This window comes from Buteo buteo, chromosome 11, assembly GCF_964188355.1.
Source record: "Buteo buteo chromosome 11, bButBut1.hap1.1, whole genome shotgun sequence".
In the NCBI taxonomy this organism is placed as follows: domain Eukaryota; kingdom Metazoa; phylum Chordata; class Aves; order Accipitriformes; family Accipitridae; genus Buteo; species Buteo buteo.
Genome location: NC_134181.1, coordinates 43,175,715 through 43,190,414, shown reverse-complemented (window position 1 = coordinate 43,190,414; position 14,700 = coordinate 43,175,715). Strand labels below are relative to the sequence as shown.

The 14,700-nt window shown below is 47.7% G+C and overlaps 1 protein-coding gene across 7 annotated transcripts in view; it reads right to left on the bottom strand.

Moving 5' to 3' along the window:
• OSBP2 (oxysterol binding protein 2) overlaps positions 1-14,700 on the bottom strand; it is a 124,590-nt gene that overhangs the window by 89,637 nt on the left and 20,253 nt on the right. For 6 of the 7 annotated variants that reach the window (XM_075041930.1, XM_075041931.1, XM_075041933.1 and 3 more), the window contains one exon: positions 3,958-4,166. In XM_075041930.1, the coding sequence (XP_074898031.1) occupies positions 3,958-4,166 (209 nt within the window). Of the gene's footprint in view, positions 1-3,957; positions 4,167-4,934; positions 5,150-14,700 lie in introns of those variants that run through there. The other variant, XM_075041935.1, reaches the window with a different exon arrangement.

Here is a 14,700-nt window from a genome sequence, read left to right as displayed (position 1 = left end):
GTATCACTAGGCAGGTTTCTCACTGGTGAAGCAGGATGAGGACAGCGAGCTTTCTCACCTGACATCTATCAGTACTTACTCATGTCCCAGCTCACGGCTTATTACCAAAATAGTCCCAGCTACGCACGGAGTAGAGGGGAAACCAGAGCTCCTTCAGTTACGCACAAGAGGGAACAGCAAAGTCTCCCATCTCATACATGGTTTGTGTATAGGTTTTGCTATTTCTTAAAAATAGAAATGAAAATCAGTCCTGTGAAAATGGCATCTCAGTGCACAGCTCGAGCTAGCCAGTAGTCAAATTAAAAATGCTTTTGTTTCTGTTTATTTCAAGAGAACTACTGGGACAAAAGAGACTCTCTTCATCCACCCCAAAATAAGTCTCCCGCTAGTCAATATATATTTGCAGAGTTAACCCAATTCGCCAGTACTACACTCCATCAAATCTCAAATGCCAGGAAAGCAGCAAGAGATCGCTGCTTTATGCAGAAACACAAATGAATGGAGAACCCCAGCTTACACTCAAGCATGTTTTATTTTCAGTAGCAACTAAAGTGTGGCTCATCTTTAAAACATTTCCAAAAAGAGGTCAGGTGCTTTTTGCCTTTTTTTTTTTTTTTTTTTTTTTTTTTTTTTTTTTTTTTTTTTTAGAGCACCAGGAAGCAAGGACACCCCCTTCCCTCCCCTCGGTGCTCCTTGCCTGCTGAAAACTGTACGGAGCCAAAAAGCTGTTCTGCATGCGAGACCGCCCCAGTGCTCATCAGCTGGAGGCACCTCAGAAGCAGCTGACTTGAGCCCAGCTATCTCCTCCCCAGAAGTGCCACTTCCACCAGGTCCCCCATGTTCCTGAGCACCAGCAGGGAATGCTGAGGATGGGCTCCTGCCACATTCCCCTCCAGCAGGCAGGGCAGCAGGCAGTGCCCGTGAGTGGGGATCACCATAAGGATGCTCCTCATGTCCTTCCCCATACAGGCAGGCAGCATTAGACACAAACCTGCTTCTCTGTCCTCATCTGCCCACTGCAACGCTCTCCCAGTCTTCTGGGCCTCCCAGAGCCACTGATGCTCCACCTTTGCAGGCACAAATCCATATGGCTGCTCACCATCCTTCGTGCCCACCAGCCAAGACAACCCCAATGCATCGACCTGAGCTCTGCAGAGCAGCCCTGGGAAACACAGGGGTTTTGGGGATCACACAGGATAAAAGGAGTCAACTCCCCACGTGAGCAGACCTGAAGGACCTAGGGACTTCTTCAGCAAACCAGAGCCTCCTCCCTCCACTTGTAATCACCCACCCCAGGGCTCTGCGCAATGCCCAGCCCTCATAGGGACACAACGCTAGGAATTTTATTTCGATTCAAGCAAAACAGTCAAACCTAACACACATTCATTCTTTATCTTAATTAAAAGATCTCTAACTGGGACAAAACATCATCAGCCAGGTAAACATTAAAGTGTAAAGTAATTCACCAACGTCCTCAGCTCTAATTCCACAGCACAAGGATTCAGCGCCCATTTACAGAGTATCTTATCCCCTCGGACCAGATCAGAAAAGCTTGGAAAAACAAGACTTTGGTTTGTTTTTTATCTCCCATCAGCTCCCTGACCTAGATCACAGCATTGCCCTGCAAACAGCTGAGTCAGCACAACTGCGAAGCAGCGCAGGAACGAGCCTCCGCAGCCAAATCAGCACTGCTGCTGCACTGTCCTTACCCTGAAAGTACAGCCTGGGCTCGCTGGAGTTAGGAAGTCAGCACATCCAGAGCCTTAAGACAGGAAGTCTCTGCGTTTGCTATTTTTACGTAAAGTCACAAACCAAAATAACCGCGCGTGACTCTGGAGGCAGCATCGCTGACATCCTCCTGCAGCCCGGGGCTGGGCGGGAGCTCAGCAGCTGAATGCCTGCGCTGCTCCATGCCTGTCCTCCCATCATCCACAGCCTGACATTCGGAAAGGTGAAGGTAAAGGCACGCACCGACTCATCCCACATCCAAGATCCTTTTCCAAACACCTACCCAGCTAAAGCACTTGCTTCCCACTATGGGATAAGTGATGTTCACAGGACCGACAGCCATCACACCCTGCTCAATACAGCCATGACCTGGTACAACGTCACGCTCCGCCAGGCAAAACACATGTGCCTAGAAAACTTCCATCTTCTCCTCAGTTGGCTGTATTCTCCATCAGTACTTACATACACTCCAGAGCTGCAATATTAAGGGACAGAGAGGTCAAAATACTTTATGTAATTAAATCCGTAGATGCTAGTGCCCCGGAACACAGCATACTTAAACAATTATGGGAAATGGGTAAGTGGCTCACACACTAATCAACTTTTGTATAATTAGCTGTCTCACAAGGTCATACACAAGTCAGACCACATTAGTCCAGGACTGGGGGCTTATTCTCCTGCAAGTCAAACCGTTGGTGCTCTGGCATTCTGCTGCTCTCTACAAAACACTACGTTAAGCACAGACTCTGTCTGTGCAATGCCCCTGGCAGCCAGCATCCCAAATAACCATCCCACTGGTACACAGACAAAAACATTAACATAATGCCTTCCAAAAATGTCCTTACACTACTTTTATGTTGACTGTGTTTTCGTAAGCCAGCAGCATTAGAAAGTCGTCTCCATCCACAGCCTTGACCACCACTCAGACAGAGAGCTGCACCCCGCAGTCACACCACAGCACATTGTGGTTTTGGTGTGCACGCAGCAGCATTTCCCCTAGGGAAGCAGAAGTTTTTTCTTGATGCACTGAACCAACCCCAGCCTTCCTCAGTGGTGACTCTGAAAGCTAAGCTTCACAAACACTGTACCTACAGATGCATACTCCCTGCAGCTGACAGCACAGAGCGGCATCTGCAGGTGTCCCAAAGCCTAAACCTGGACCAGGACAGTGAGATGCTACATAAGCACTGAACCAAAGCAACCCCAGGCTGTGCAACAAATACCTTACCACGGCTTTCCCCAGTCTCATCTTCACACACACCCCTTTCTAAAACATTCAGGGCATTTTCTGAAGCTACATTTTCATTTTAAGAGCGTTACAAAATCAGGTGTTCGCTACATCTTTTCTCTCATATAAGGCCTGATTTCCAGCATTCAAGATAAGATCTGAGAGCAGTTTTACTTTAAGACAGGAAGTAGCCAGCTTTTTAATACATTCATGGGTTTCATATTCTGCAACTTGAAGCCATGCTTGTTTGTGCAAGAAAACCAAATGCTAATCCCAGAATAGTTATGACCATTGAAATTTTTCTAAAATATTCTGTTTGCTAAGCACCTAATAAATCCATTACACAATGGAGCAGGAAAAATGACACTCTGGGGAGGAGCTGCGTAACAGGCACGGGGCTCCAACAGTTTTACGTAATGCAGCTGACCCAAACATACACTAAAAAAATACCACACCACAGCATAGCGCATGTAGGAGGGAGAAGAAGAAATATGCATGGAGGGAGGTAGCTCAACTAAATGTATGTGTCATTCATCTACCAAACTATCCTAAGCTATGGGTGAATAAGAAAGGCATGGTTCTGGCACTTTGCTGTGAACTGCTGTTCCCTGTAGTGCCACTGACCACTGCATTTAGTGCTGCTTAAAGCATTCCCAGTCCACACAGAACACCACAAAGTCTCCAGGAGAAAGGCACATACATCCTGCCTTCCAGAAGAATCATCGTTAGTGCATTTTTACTGTCTCCCTATAATTTGCAGTCATTACCAGGGGCTTTAAAAACCTGTTCAATGCTGTATAACCAGACGAGATGACACTTGGTGCACACAGTATTGTTTAAAACCCTTTGTGTCTCTGTGAAACCATCAGCTATTTTTAATTGCGTATGAAATAGTATCTGCCAGGGTTTCTGCACAATTTAGCAAGCACAGAAGAGCTGGTTTACAAGGAGATTTTTAAAACAGATCCAGTTGCACGTTTGCACGCTAAGACGCACTCTACCTGACTGGTTGTTCCTCATGCGGATGGCTTTCGCTTTGGCCAGCTCCAGGGCCGTGACCCAGCGCTGCCTCTCCACTTCCGAGTTCGCCTTTAAGTGGTACGTCCTTCCCCCATTGGAAAGCACGATGTTACAAGAGTCCTCCGTATCGATATGAGCTGTGGACAGGTTGATGGTCCCGCGACACGTGTGGGCCATTTCTGCCTGTGTCCTGCGTGGGAATAGAGGGAAAAGGAAGTGTCAGTCCCCCTTGCACCCAGCCTGTCCCCAAAACGCCACCAATGCACCCTCCCGTGCAGCAGAGACCCACAGAAACATCCCGAGCAGGCAGCAAGCCCATCAAAGCCACCAAGGCTAGACAAGCTCCTCAAACAGAAAAATAAGGACAGGGTTGCAGCATTTGCATCGACCTTGCTCCCTTGTACAAACATCACCCCCAGCATTTAGGCTGCTAGTTTCACATCCTGCTGCGCCAATTGCTTCTGGGTGCCCTAAAAGTAAAATTACCAACTGCACACCATCACTGACCTTTCTCGTCTCATTTGCATTGCTGCTTTTCTCCCTCCTCCCTGCTATCCCACCTCCAGCATCTAGTATTTTGTGGCTCTTTATATCCTCTCCCTTCAATCATTGTCTTTTGTCTAGGTGTGATAAGATCGTGCATGCAAAGATCTCCATTTGTAAGGCAAATTAAAGCAGCACAATTCCTCTTCAGCTGTTAAAACACCTTTACTACTGGCAAAACTGCTTAGTACTTCACTAGGCTCACCCAGATGAGCAAAAGGCTTTCCTGGGGCTAACTTCCCAAAGCAACAGCCCTCCTTCCACCCCAGCTGGGCAAAAAAGGGAGAACCCACCCTGCAGCAGCCTTAACCCATGACCATCCCACCACTGACAGCTGCACCCAGGACTTCATGTCCAGGGGCCAAAGGCCCCCCAGCTTGTACGAGAGCACAGCACGTCCCTGCCCCGCACGCACCACAGTTCTGCTGGTCCCAGTCAGGGACGACGAACAGCAGGTCGCTTCAAAGCAATGACCCCTCCAGCATCCACGACAGCTGCTGCTCTCTCTATCACAAAAGTATTTCCACATCGTCAGACGTTCTTAGCTCTCCATGGGCTTTTAGCTTTATCAAAGCTGAAATGATCACTTAATTTTTTTATTTATTAGTTTTCCTCTTTCCCCTCGCCAGCTCTTGCACCCCAGGAGAGCAGCTGGTCCCACGCTGCCTGCTCGCCAAAGCAGCAGCAAGTGTCACACTGGCTGAGAGCAGCCTTCTTGCACACAGAGACACTTTGACTCTTCAAAGCATATGAGCTGTGGAAAAGCCACATAGAAACTGACAGCCACTTCTTAAAACATTACTTAATATAGTGTTTTCAGAAGCAACTAAAGTCACTTTTTAAAAAAAAAAAAATAATAGAATTGCAAAGACTAGGTTTTTAAAGGCACTTGGGCACCAAGAAAAAGGCCCAAGTAGTCCCCAAACTGCCTCTACACCCACTGCTGCATTGCAGATGCCTAAAATAGCTCTACAAGCATTGAGCCAGCGCGTCCTCAAGATTTCCCAGCAGCCCAGCAGACACGCTCAGACCAGCCAGCGCAGGCACAACTGACAGCATCACCAACTCCATACAGACCCCACCAACTCCATACAGACCCCACCAACTCCATACAGACCCCACCAACACCAGGGCAAGCACGACAGCCACCATCTTCCACCGCCCCGCTCCCATCCCGAGGGCTGCATGCTCTCCAGCCATGGCGTACAGTGGCTGTAACTCCCAGGGTCCTTCCAGCCAGGAAGGGCTGAGCAGTACCTGGGAGCCAGGACCTTTGGACAGGATGAATCCAGAGTGTTTTCCTTGATCCTCATTGCATTTTTCCATCTTTTGCCACCCATCATTTACTTTACTCCATCTTTTACTTTATTTTGTCCATCCTCTTTCCCATCCCATTCAGCTCTGCTGCATACCCACCCCTCAATCCCCATTCCTACCCACCCTGACCCCCTTCCTGCTGCCCAGTGCCCTCTCCCTCTTACCACACTGCTTATCCCTCCCTGAAAGCGGGACTACAATAAACACACTTGTCATTAGGCCACTTCTGGGTCCACAGTGTTCCGTACTTCCCCCCCAGCACCCATGAACCACTTACCACCTTGCATTTATGCTGCACAGCAAGGTGGGATCCTTCCCAGCTTGTCCATACTACCAACCTCACTAAAGAATTGATGTAGAACAGACATGATTAACACTAGAAAATTCAGTTCCTTCACATTTTCCTCTCTTCTACTTCTGGCTATCACTTCCCATGGCACAGTTTAATCTTGCCCAGCATGTTCACCATTTTCACCCATATCAAACATCCTAGGAGAGTTTTAAAGACCCTAAATCCCCCTAAGTCCAGGTGATCATCCTGGAGGAAAGAGATGGGAGCAGGATGATGCTATCATAGGATATATGAGCCTCATGTACTTTTAAATGCCTGTTGTCCAAGTCATTTCCAGAGTCCTCTCCCCAACATTTTTCCTGACATTAAGACATGCTGGAATCGGGTAGATGTCAGACAATCATTGCAAGGATTTTGCTAGCATTTCAGCAAAATATATTACTACACAGTTGCTCACTGGGTTGCAGTAGCAGGAGGAATCGCAGTCATTTGTAGGAATTACCTGCTCCTTTCCTTCCCACCGAGCCTAGCAGCACAGTCCTGAAGTCCATCATTCCTCAATTCTTGTGGATGGACACCTGTTTGAAGTGCCCCGGGGTACAGAGGGAACCACCGGGTTCAGTGGCAGGACAGGCTCTTGCCTTATCACACCTCATCAGCCTCAGCATTCTAGAGAGCAGTTTGCATCGGCCAGAAGCAGCCGGCGTGAGCTCCATGCGTGAGGGTGACCCTCCCAAAATCATTTGCTCGGGGCAGTGAAGTAACTCAGAGCACAAGGTCCAGTGAAGATCTGGTGCTCCTCATGCACCAGAGTGCTTCTTAAAGAAGTTCAACCTTGTTACTTGAAGTATTCGCCAAACAGTACACAAGGAGGGGGAAAAAAAACCACTTCTAACTGGTTTTGAAGGCTTCAAGGCTATTTGTTGCATGATAAAGCACCTAACACTGAGAAGACCTCACCCCAGATGCGTAAGGCTGCTTCAGGCTCCAGAAGCAGAAAACCACCCTTCCTCACAGCCTTGAATCACCAGTTACACAGCTCTGCTTCAAAAGTCTCATGTCTCTCTCTCCACCACCCTTCCATTATTTTTCTCCCCTCCTTGTTTCTTTATCCTAGGTGTCTTAACCCAGCTATTTGCTCCTAAAAATACAGCACCCCTAGACCCAAAAAGTCATAGTTCATCCTCACGTGGATGTAAGGTGCCTCAGCTGGGCAGATGTCTTTGCTGATCCTCACATAGCAATGCCAAGTCTCTCCTCCCTCTGACCCTGATCCCCCTGTACGCACCAAATCCTCCCCATCTTCATTCAGCTTCACATTTTATCAGGGCATTCCCAGTTACTCCTTTTTTCCACCGCTAACAGCGTCCCTCCATCTCAACAGCAGCCACCCATCACACTGCTGCACAGCTCTTCTTAACTCTCAGGTCACTAATGACACCTTCATAAATGCACTGAAGTCCAAAAGTGATCACTGGTCACGGCTTTCCCAAAATTTTAAAATCAAGTCACATCTTTAAAGCCAGGAGCTGAACAAGTCATCAGCTGCTGAGCACTGGAAGCTTACATGATGACATGAAACACCAGCTCGGCAAGTACAAGACCATCCCCACGTGCCAGGAGCATCACCCTTAATTCCTGAAAGGTTCAAGGTGGTTTTCATGTTGCTTCCTTCTCCATGGCCTTGAGCACAGCGACAGCCCCATCATGTCACACAGGCAGGGGTACGGCATATCTCTGATTACCAACACAGTTGGCATGTGGCATCTGTAAAAGCCACCACGGGCTCCTAAACCTTCTGGTCCCGCTCCACATGCTGATGCAGCGGGAGAGCGAGACCTTGGCTCTTGCTCCCCAAGGAACGCATCACCAGGCAAGAGTCTCTAGGTCTCTTGAAGGAGGTCTTACAGGCATAGCCTAGAGTTGTTTTCAGAAAGATTGGAGTTCATTACGGGATAGAGATATGGTCCCTACCAAGGGAGAACGGGCAGCAATCCAGAGAGATACTCACTGCCAACCTTATTGCTGGGGTTGCGTGTTACACAGAAGGGAGCCATTTTGGCTGAACATGACCTCAAATCCCCAAATCCCCGCAACCCCAGCTACAGCATTCCAAGAACTTCTCTCATCTGCTCAGCCCTGACACTGTTTTGCAGAACGGATTTAACCTAGGGCCACATCTGAGCTCGACGTGCACAGAAGCCGAGCAGAAACGAACGCCTCTTGGTATCTCCTCAGGACTTACAGTCCATGTCTCGCGGCACCACAGGTTAAGTTCAAACCCAAGGTACAGCGTGGTTATGCTTGCTTGCACAGGGGGTGAATTTGGCTCCAAATGAAATCAAGCACCAGTTCTCATTTCCAAAGTCATCCTCCTTGTGATGCAGCACGTACTGATGTGTTCCCAGGAAGGATTACTTCCCACCTTGAGAGAACGGCTAAAATTATTTTCTCTTCTACACAAAAGGTCTCCAAGGTGACTTCACTAAATCAATTTAAGTCATCTGAAACAGTCTTGCTCTCCCACCCAAGAAAACTGTTTCAGTACAGGTTTTTGTTCTTTAAACTACCTTCCTCTGCCAATCTGCATGGGAAATCAATTCCTATCAATCAGCACCCACACACGAGGCAGGCGCCTGACCCAGCCTTGAGCCAACAAGCAAGCAATCTCCTCTGTCTGCATGCTGGAAAAAAATAAGAGGTGCCCTTCAGAAGCACTCGTGGTCAGATGGATCTGCTTATTCACCACTAGCAGCTCAACTATTGCATAACGTGATCGAGGCAGATTTTCTGATTCTCAACTTTTTGCAATAATCTGAGCGCTGCACATATGGGAAAGCACGTGGGCAGGCTGCAAAAAAGCTAAAGGGAGGTTAAACGTGGACATAGGTCACACAGAGGTGGATGCCGCTGAATATCTGGAATTTTTTTGGTGCTCCCTCACAGAGCTAATTGATGGGATTCGCCTTCAGAGACATAAAATTATAGCTGTGCGTGGGAGAGACAGAAGAGGACTGCCTCGCATACAGCCCTTGCCAACACACACAGCAAGAGGGGCTATGCAACATGAGGAAAAAAAAAAATACCTGCAGGTGTTAAAAAAGCAGGGAGGACTAAAGCTCCCATCCAGCAAGGGGAAAGCTAACATCCTGGGTGAATATAACCCCTTCTCCCCACCAGCGCACAGCAGCGAGATCCTCAAAGCACCAGGGCAAGCTCCATGCAAGCCTTGAGCTATTAACCAAGGCGCAGGCTACTGTGCCCTGCCAGGGGCTGCACAGCTCGGGCACATGGCTCCAGACAAAAAAGGCCATGACCTGTGGAGACAGACGTCATGGCTCATTCCCAAAATCATTCTTGTGGCAAGAACAGCACTGCTCATGGATGCATTAGGATCATCAGAAAGCAGATTTCTTACTCTAAAAGCACGAATACACTTTATCATGATGCCAGCAGATCCCTATTTCAGCTGTCAAACCTGCTCTGGATGCACAGGTCCCAATTCCTGCACAGATTTTGTCAAAGCTGTCAGAAGATGCTGCTCTGAATACAGCCATATTTACTTCTTTTACTTCGACAGCTCATAGGACACAGTAATAGAAATTTCAGATTGGCATCATCACTCAGGCATGCTACCCACAAGTACAGCAAAGCTCTTATATCACAGCCATTTGCAGAATGCCGGATTTTGCAAAAACCTTCAAAGATCTTCGTGCTGTTAAAATATTATTTGCAGCATTTCTCTCTTTTTTTTTTTTTGGACTGGAAAAGCTGCTTCAGCTACTTTAATACCACAAATCTAAACATACAGAGCTTGACAAGACAACTTAGCAACATCAGTTACTTAAAAAGGCTTTCGTATAAAACTCCTGGAGTCTAAATTTTAGCAGCCCATATTCTGCAGCCTGACAGATCAGCTACATGCCATAGTGCAATAAAAGAAGAGCAAATCACAATCTAAAGACCTGCTTTCCAGTTCTGAAGGAATAATTGAGCTACACGAGGCTGCTCAGTATGCCAGCGCTATGCAAAAGAAAGATGCTCCCACTTTTCAACGACTGTAAGAAATCTTACTATATATAAAACAATGAAATTCCTCTGCAAGAGCTCAGAAGACAGATTTATCAACAGAGCAAAGAGAAGAAGGTGAAAAAATAGATAATAAAATGTTTTTCATCTACTAGCTCCACAGCTTTGGTTTCAGTGATATCGTAACAGCCAAAGATTTAGCTTCAGATGCTGCTAAGACGTTGCTCATATGGATTTTGTAACTATAACTGTGTGGCTCTGCTGGAAGTTAATAGGACACAGCAAGCAATAAACAGCCCCAGCTCACACTCTGCTCCCAAACATGGTTCACTTCAAGCAAGCAAGCACGATGGATGCTTGTGGAATTTCTCTGCTAAGATTTCCTTTCCACCAGCAAGGCTCAACACCATTTCTGGGTAGCTTCGTCTCTCCTAAAACTCAACTTCTCCTTTTCTCGCAGCTCAGACAGGATCAGGCAAAGAACCCCAGCAGGGAACCGAGACTGCTCTGCACAGCACTCACTTTCCAGGCAACCAGCAGTATTTCAGCATCCTTTATAGCTTGAGCACCGACAAGGAGGTCAGGGAGAGCACAGCAGCCCGACTCTGAGACCAGAGCATACAGCTGCAACCCTGGCAGCTCAACAGCTACTTCAGTTCAACCGAGCAGAGCGGGTATGACACATGTAGGGACCTTGGTACGTTACATCCTGGCTACGAGCACCCAGCTTCACGAGGGTGCTAAAAACACTCAGGCTAGCAAGCGCGCAGCTCTCCAAACCAGCTTATCCACAAAAAACTCAGCAGGATGCTACACGAACACTGGCCTGAGGCTTCTCTCCTAAGCTGGGAGGGCCAATACTGCCTGCTTATGGGTTCCAGCATCACTCCGTATTGCTAGGCACCTTTACAGAAAAATCCAAACGCACTTTAAGTTACACCCCGAAAAATTACCTCCCGAAGTAGGCTCGCTCCCTCTTCCTAGAGACCTCTCCTATAATCTCAAAATCATTTTCTTGCTATAAGCCTCAGTAACCAACACACCTGATTCTACAACTTAAATGCTAGATTCCCATCTTATCACTGTTACAGCCGTTCTGCTTTCCAGTGTAGAAGTAGGTCACTGCAAGGCTCAAACTTGTCCCTGTGCTGACGGCCACAGCCACCTCCCCATGACAGCCTCGGAGAAGCACAAGGTGAGCAGCTCTTAAAGACTCACATGTTCTTGTCTTCCCTATTCCAGCGTGACCTTCACCCTGGCATTTCGCTCACTGCAGTTACGCCACAACAAGTAAAATCGGGCATGTACTTTAGAGGCTGCATCTGAACCTCCAAGTCTCCAACCACACACTTAAGAGAATTCACCCCCAGTATAAGTGAGGATGCTAATGCCAGCATGGTTCACAAGCAGCCATCTGAGTCATTCTTCACTTGGGAACGCAACACCAAGCGTTTAAACAGAAATCTGCTGTGAGCTACAGCCCTGGCAACAGGCAAGAGATATCAGCAGACACACTAGACCATTTGCCAGGTTATCACTCAGCTGCTTGGTCACTGCTTACCAACCAGGAAATATTTTCTAATTTCAATAGCATTTACAGGAAAATCTTACTGCTCTTGCTGTGCAATCTTCTTGGGGTTTTTTTCCTCCTCAATGATTACTTGAGCTGTAACAGCTCACTATGAGCAGCTGAAGTTTTGTAAGGAAGTTTTACTGTCCACGTTTCACTTCTGAGTGTAGGTCCAGAAACAGCCTCCCCAGCACCACTGGCGGCACCGTGACAACCTGTTCCTGCAGCTCACATGCTTTGGCTGGGATGATCAACACAGCACAGGGACAGAGCCAAACGGTTCACTGCCACGGGGGATGCTCCTGGCTTGTCCTCTGTTATGAAGGTTTTAGGGAGAAAATAAGAAACATATGAAAAGTTTTAAAAGGAAAAGTCACAGCCTTTCACAGAAGAGAGTGAAATTATTTGTGGTTTGGGCTTTTCTTGAGTCTCTGGATGTGAAGTACAGAGACCTTAGAGCTACACTGCCACTACGCACATGGCATAAAGCTGGACACAAATCCCAGGTCCATTTCTGGAGCTGGCAAACAGACATCTCAAGGAGCTTCCCCAGTGAGCTCCACCACCACACTGTATTTGAAAAGCCAAGAACTCAGAAACACTTTTTGGCTGTCATCTCTCAACGAAATTACAAATCTAGGCTTCTGCACTGGTGCTGCAGATCACACCCAAAACCAACCCAACACAGCCAGAAGTAAACACTGTGCCCTTGCAGCACAGACCCAACATCTCAGGGCACTCTCCAACACACGAAGAGATCCAGAAAGGATGGGATTGATAAACATGTTGGTCTGGAGATGCCAGTACACCTCTGGTGTCAAAGCAGCTCAAGGACCCAAATCAGAACTCACAGCCCAAGAACTGAAGGGTGCTACAGCAAGACAACTGTTGTCAACCATCCCTGAACACCTCCATCCCAGCAGCCCTGGCCACCCTACCAAATTCAGCCAGCCCAGCATCACCTTACAGCTTAGCGATCACACACCACTGGGTAAACATCAGCAGGCTTCATATCCATTCCCCAGTTTTCTCAGCAAGACGATGAGGATAAACATTTCCATCCTGATCTATGAAGAAGAGAGCAAGGCAAGAGAAACACATAGCATAGCAGACGGACTGCAAGGCAATACAGGAGGCACTTCCCCCAGTTAGAGAGAGCAGTCCTGTTCCTGCATCTGCTTAGGGCTCCCCGACAGCCTATTCCCTCCCGGGGGGGGAAAGTAAGTCCTCAGCATGTGCACGTGGGGAGCACTTCAGCATATCCCAGTCCCAGGGGGACCGTAGGGCTTCTCTGCAGAGGGCTGTGGAAAAGCATCACCCCCTGCAAAGCACAGCGGTCCAAGACACAGGCACAGATCACTGTGCTCCTACCTTGCATTGCATGACCACGGACACACTGGTGAAACAGGGCAGGTATTATTGTAACTACCAGAAAAAACACAAATGCATATCAAAACTCATTTAAACATGGGCGTTTTCCTGATAGAGAAGCAGTACATCACCAGAAACAAAGTAGGAAACCCAACTATAAATGGCTGCAAAGCATCCCTGGCTGAGTCTGCTAATTGCTGCTATTTCTACCAATATTTCAAAACAACACAGGCATTTAATATAGAAATTGTGCAGACCTCTCATGCTCATGTTTGTACCACAAGAAGATTATTTCATTTCCATTAACCTTGTGTACAACATGAAGACCGTTCTCTGGTGGCCAAAGTGCAGATGTTTGACCCCTCTTATCACTCCACACCCGATTACACAGCGACCACTCTCAACTCTGCCTTCGCTTCCTCCACTATATGGCAAGCTGGAAACATTCAGAAGTTCAGACAAAAACCTGCTTTTTTAACTCCTGTCCCCCCTGCAAGAGAAAGAAACTGGAAAGCCTCACAGATGACAGCATCGCTGCTTCTTACACCACTGACCTCTCCTGAGTCGGAGATTAAGACCTATTTTTCCTACTGTATCTTTCACGGACTAAGTTGAAACCAGTTTATTCATTTCCTTTTCCCATCGCACTGGAAAATATTCTATCATTAACTGAGTTAAGGACTCTGGAGCAATAAAGAAATATTTATACCAGCTGCATAACTGGGAAATGCCCTTTGGAGTAAGCTGCAGAGACTGCTGTAGGCAGAGGCAAGAACAGAAATCAAGGGCAGGGAAATAAAATAAGCAGAATTGGGCAATGCAATAGATGGGGACAGAAAAGAAGACATACCGAATGGATTTACACTCAGCCTGGCTCACAATAAGAGCAATGCATTGAAATACTTTCAGCACCTTTTTTCTTCTTTTTTTTGAAAATGATGCAGAACAATGACCACAGTCCACAAGGGTAATCAGACTGATCCTCTTCTTAATTAACTGAGGATGGAAATTTCTCTCAGGGGATTTTGTTTCTTTACCAGGAGTGGGGGGCAGTACAAAAGACAAGGCAGTCACCGGCCCTCATGGCACAGGAAAGGCCACTTGTGCCCGTCTGCTGGGCGGCTGAGCAGCAAGGTTCGCTCTTCCCACGGGATGCTGCTCTCTGCTTGCATTCCAGAAAGCACACACCAACTCTGGACAACGCATGAGGCTTTCCATGCGGAATTCATAGTCTAACAAGCCTATCTGGATTAGGTCAAGCTCTCCAATCCTTCGGTGACACCGGTGGCACGGCCAGCACCCACCGGCGTTTCCACACGGCGCAGGGACAGAAGCCGCACTCTCCCAACAAAAGGCTGTTGTGCCACCACCACCTCCCCAGCATCGCCCGCGCCGGCCAGCAGTTCCCTCCCCACCTCGGCACTGGTTTCCAGCCTCACGCTGCTGCTACTTCGGGGTCCTCTGAGCCCGAGCAGTTCATCCACACTGAAATCTGGTGCTTGGTTTCACAGACATTGGCATCCTGTCCTTGATACAGGAACATTTGAAGTATTTCATGCAGAGCAGCCCCATCGCTTGGTTACAGAAACCCCTCTGCACAAG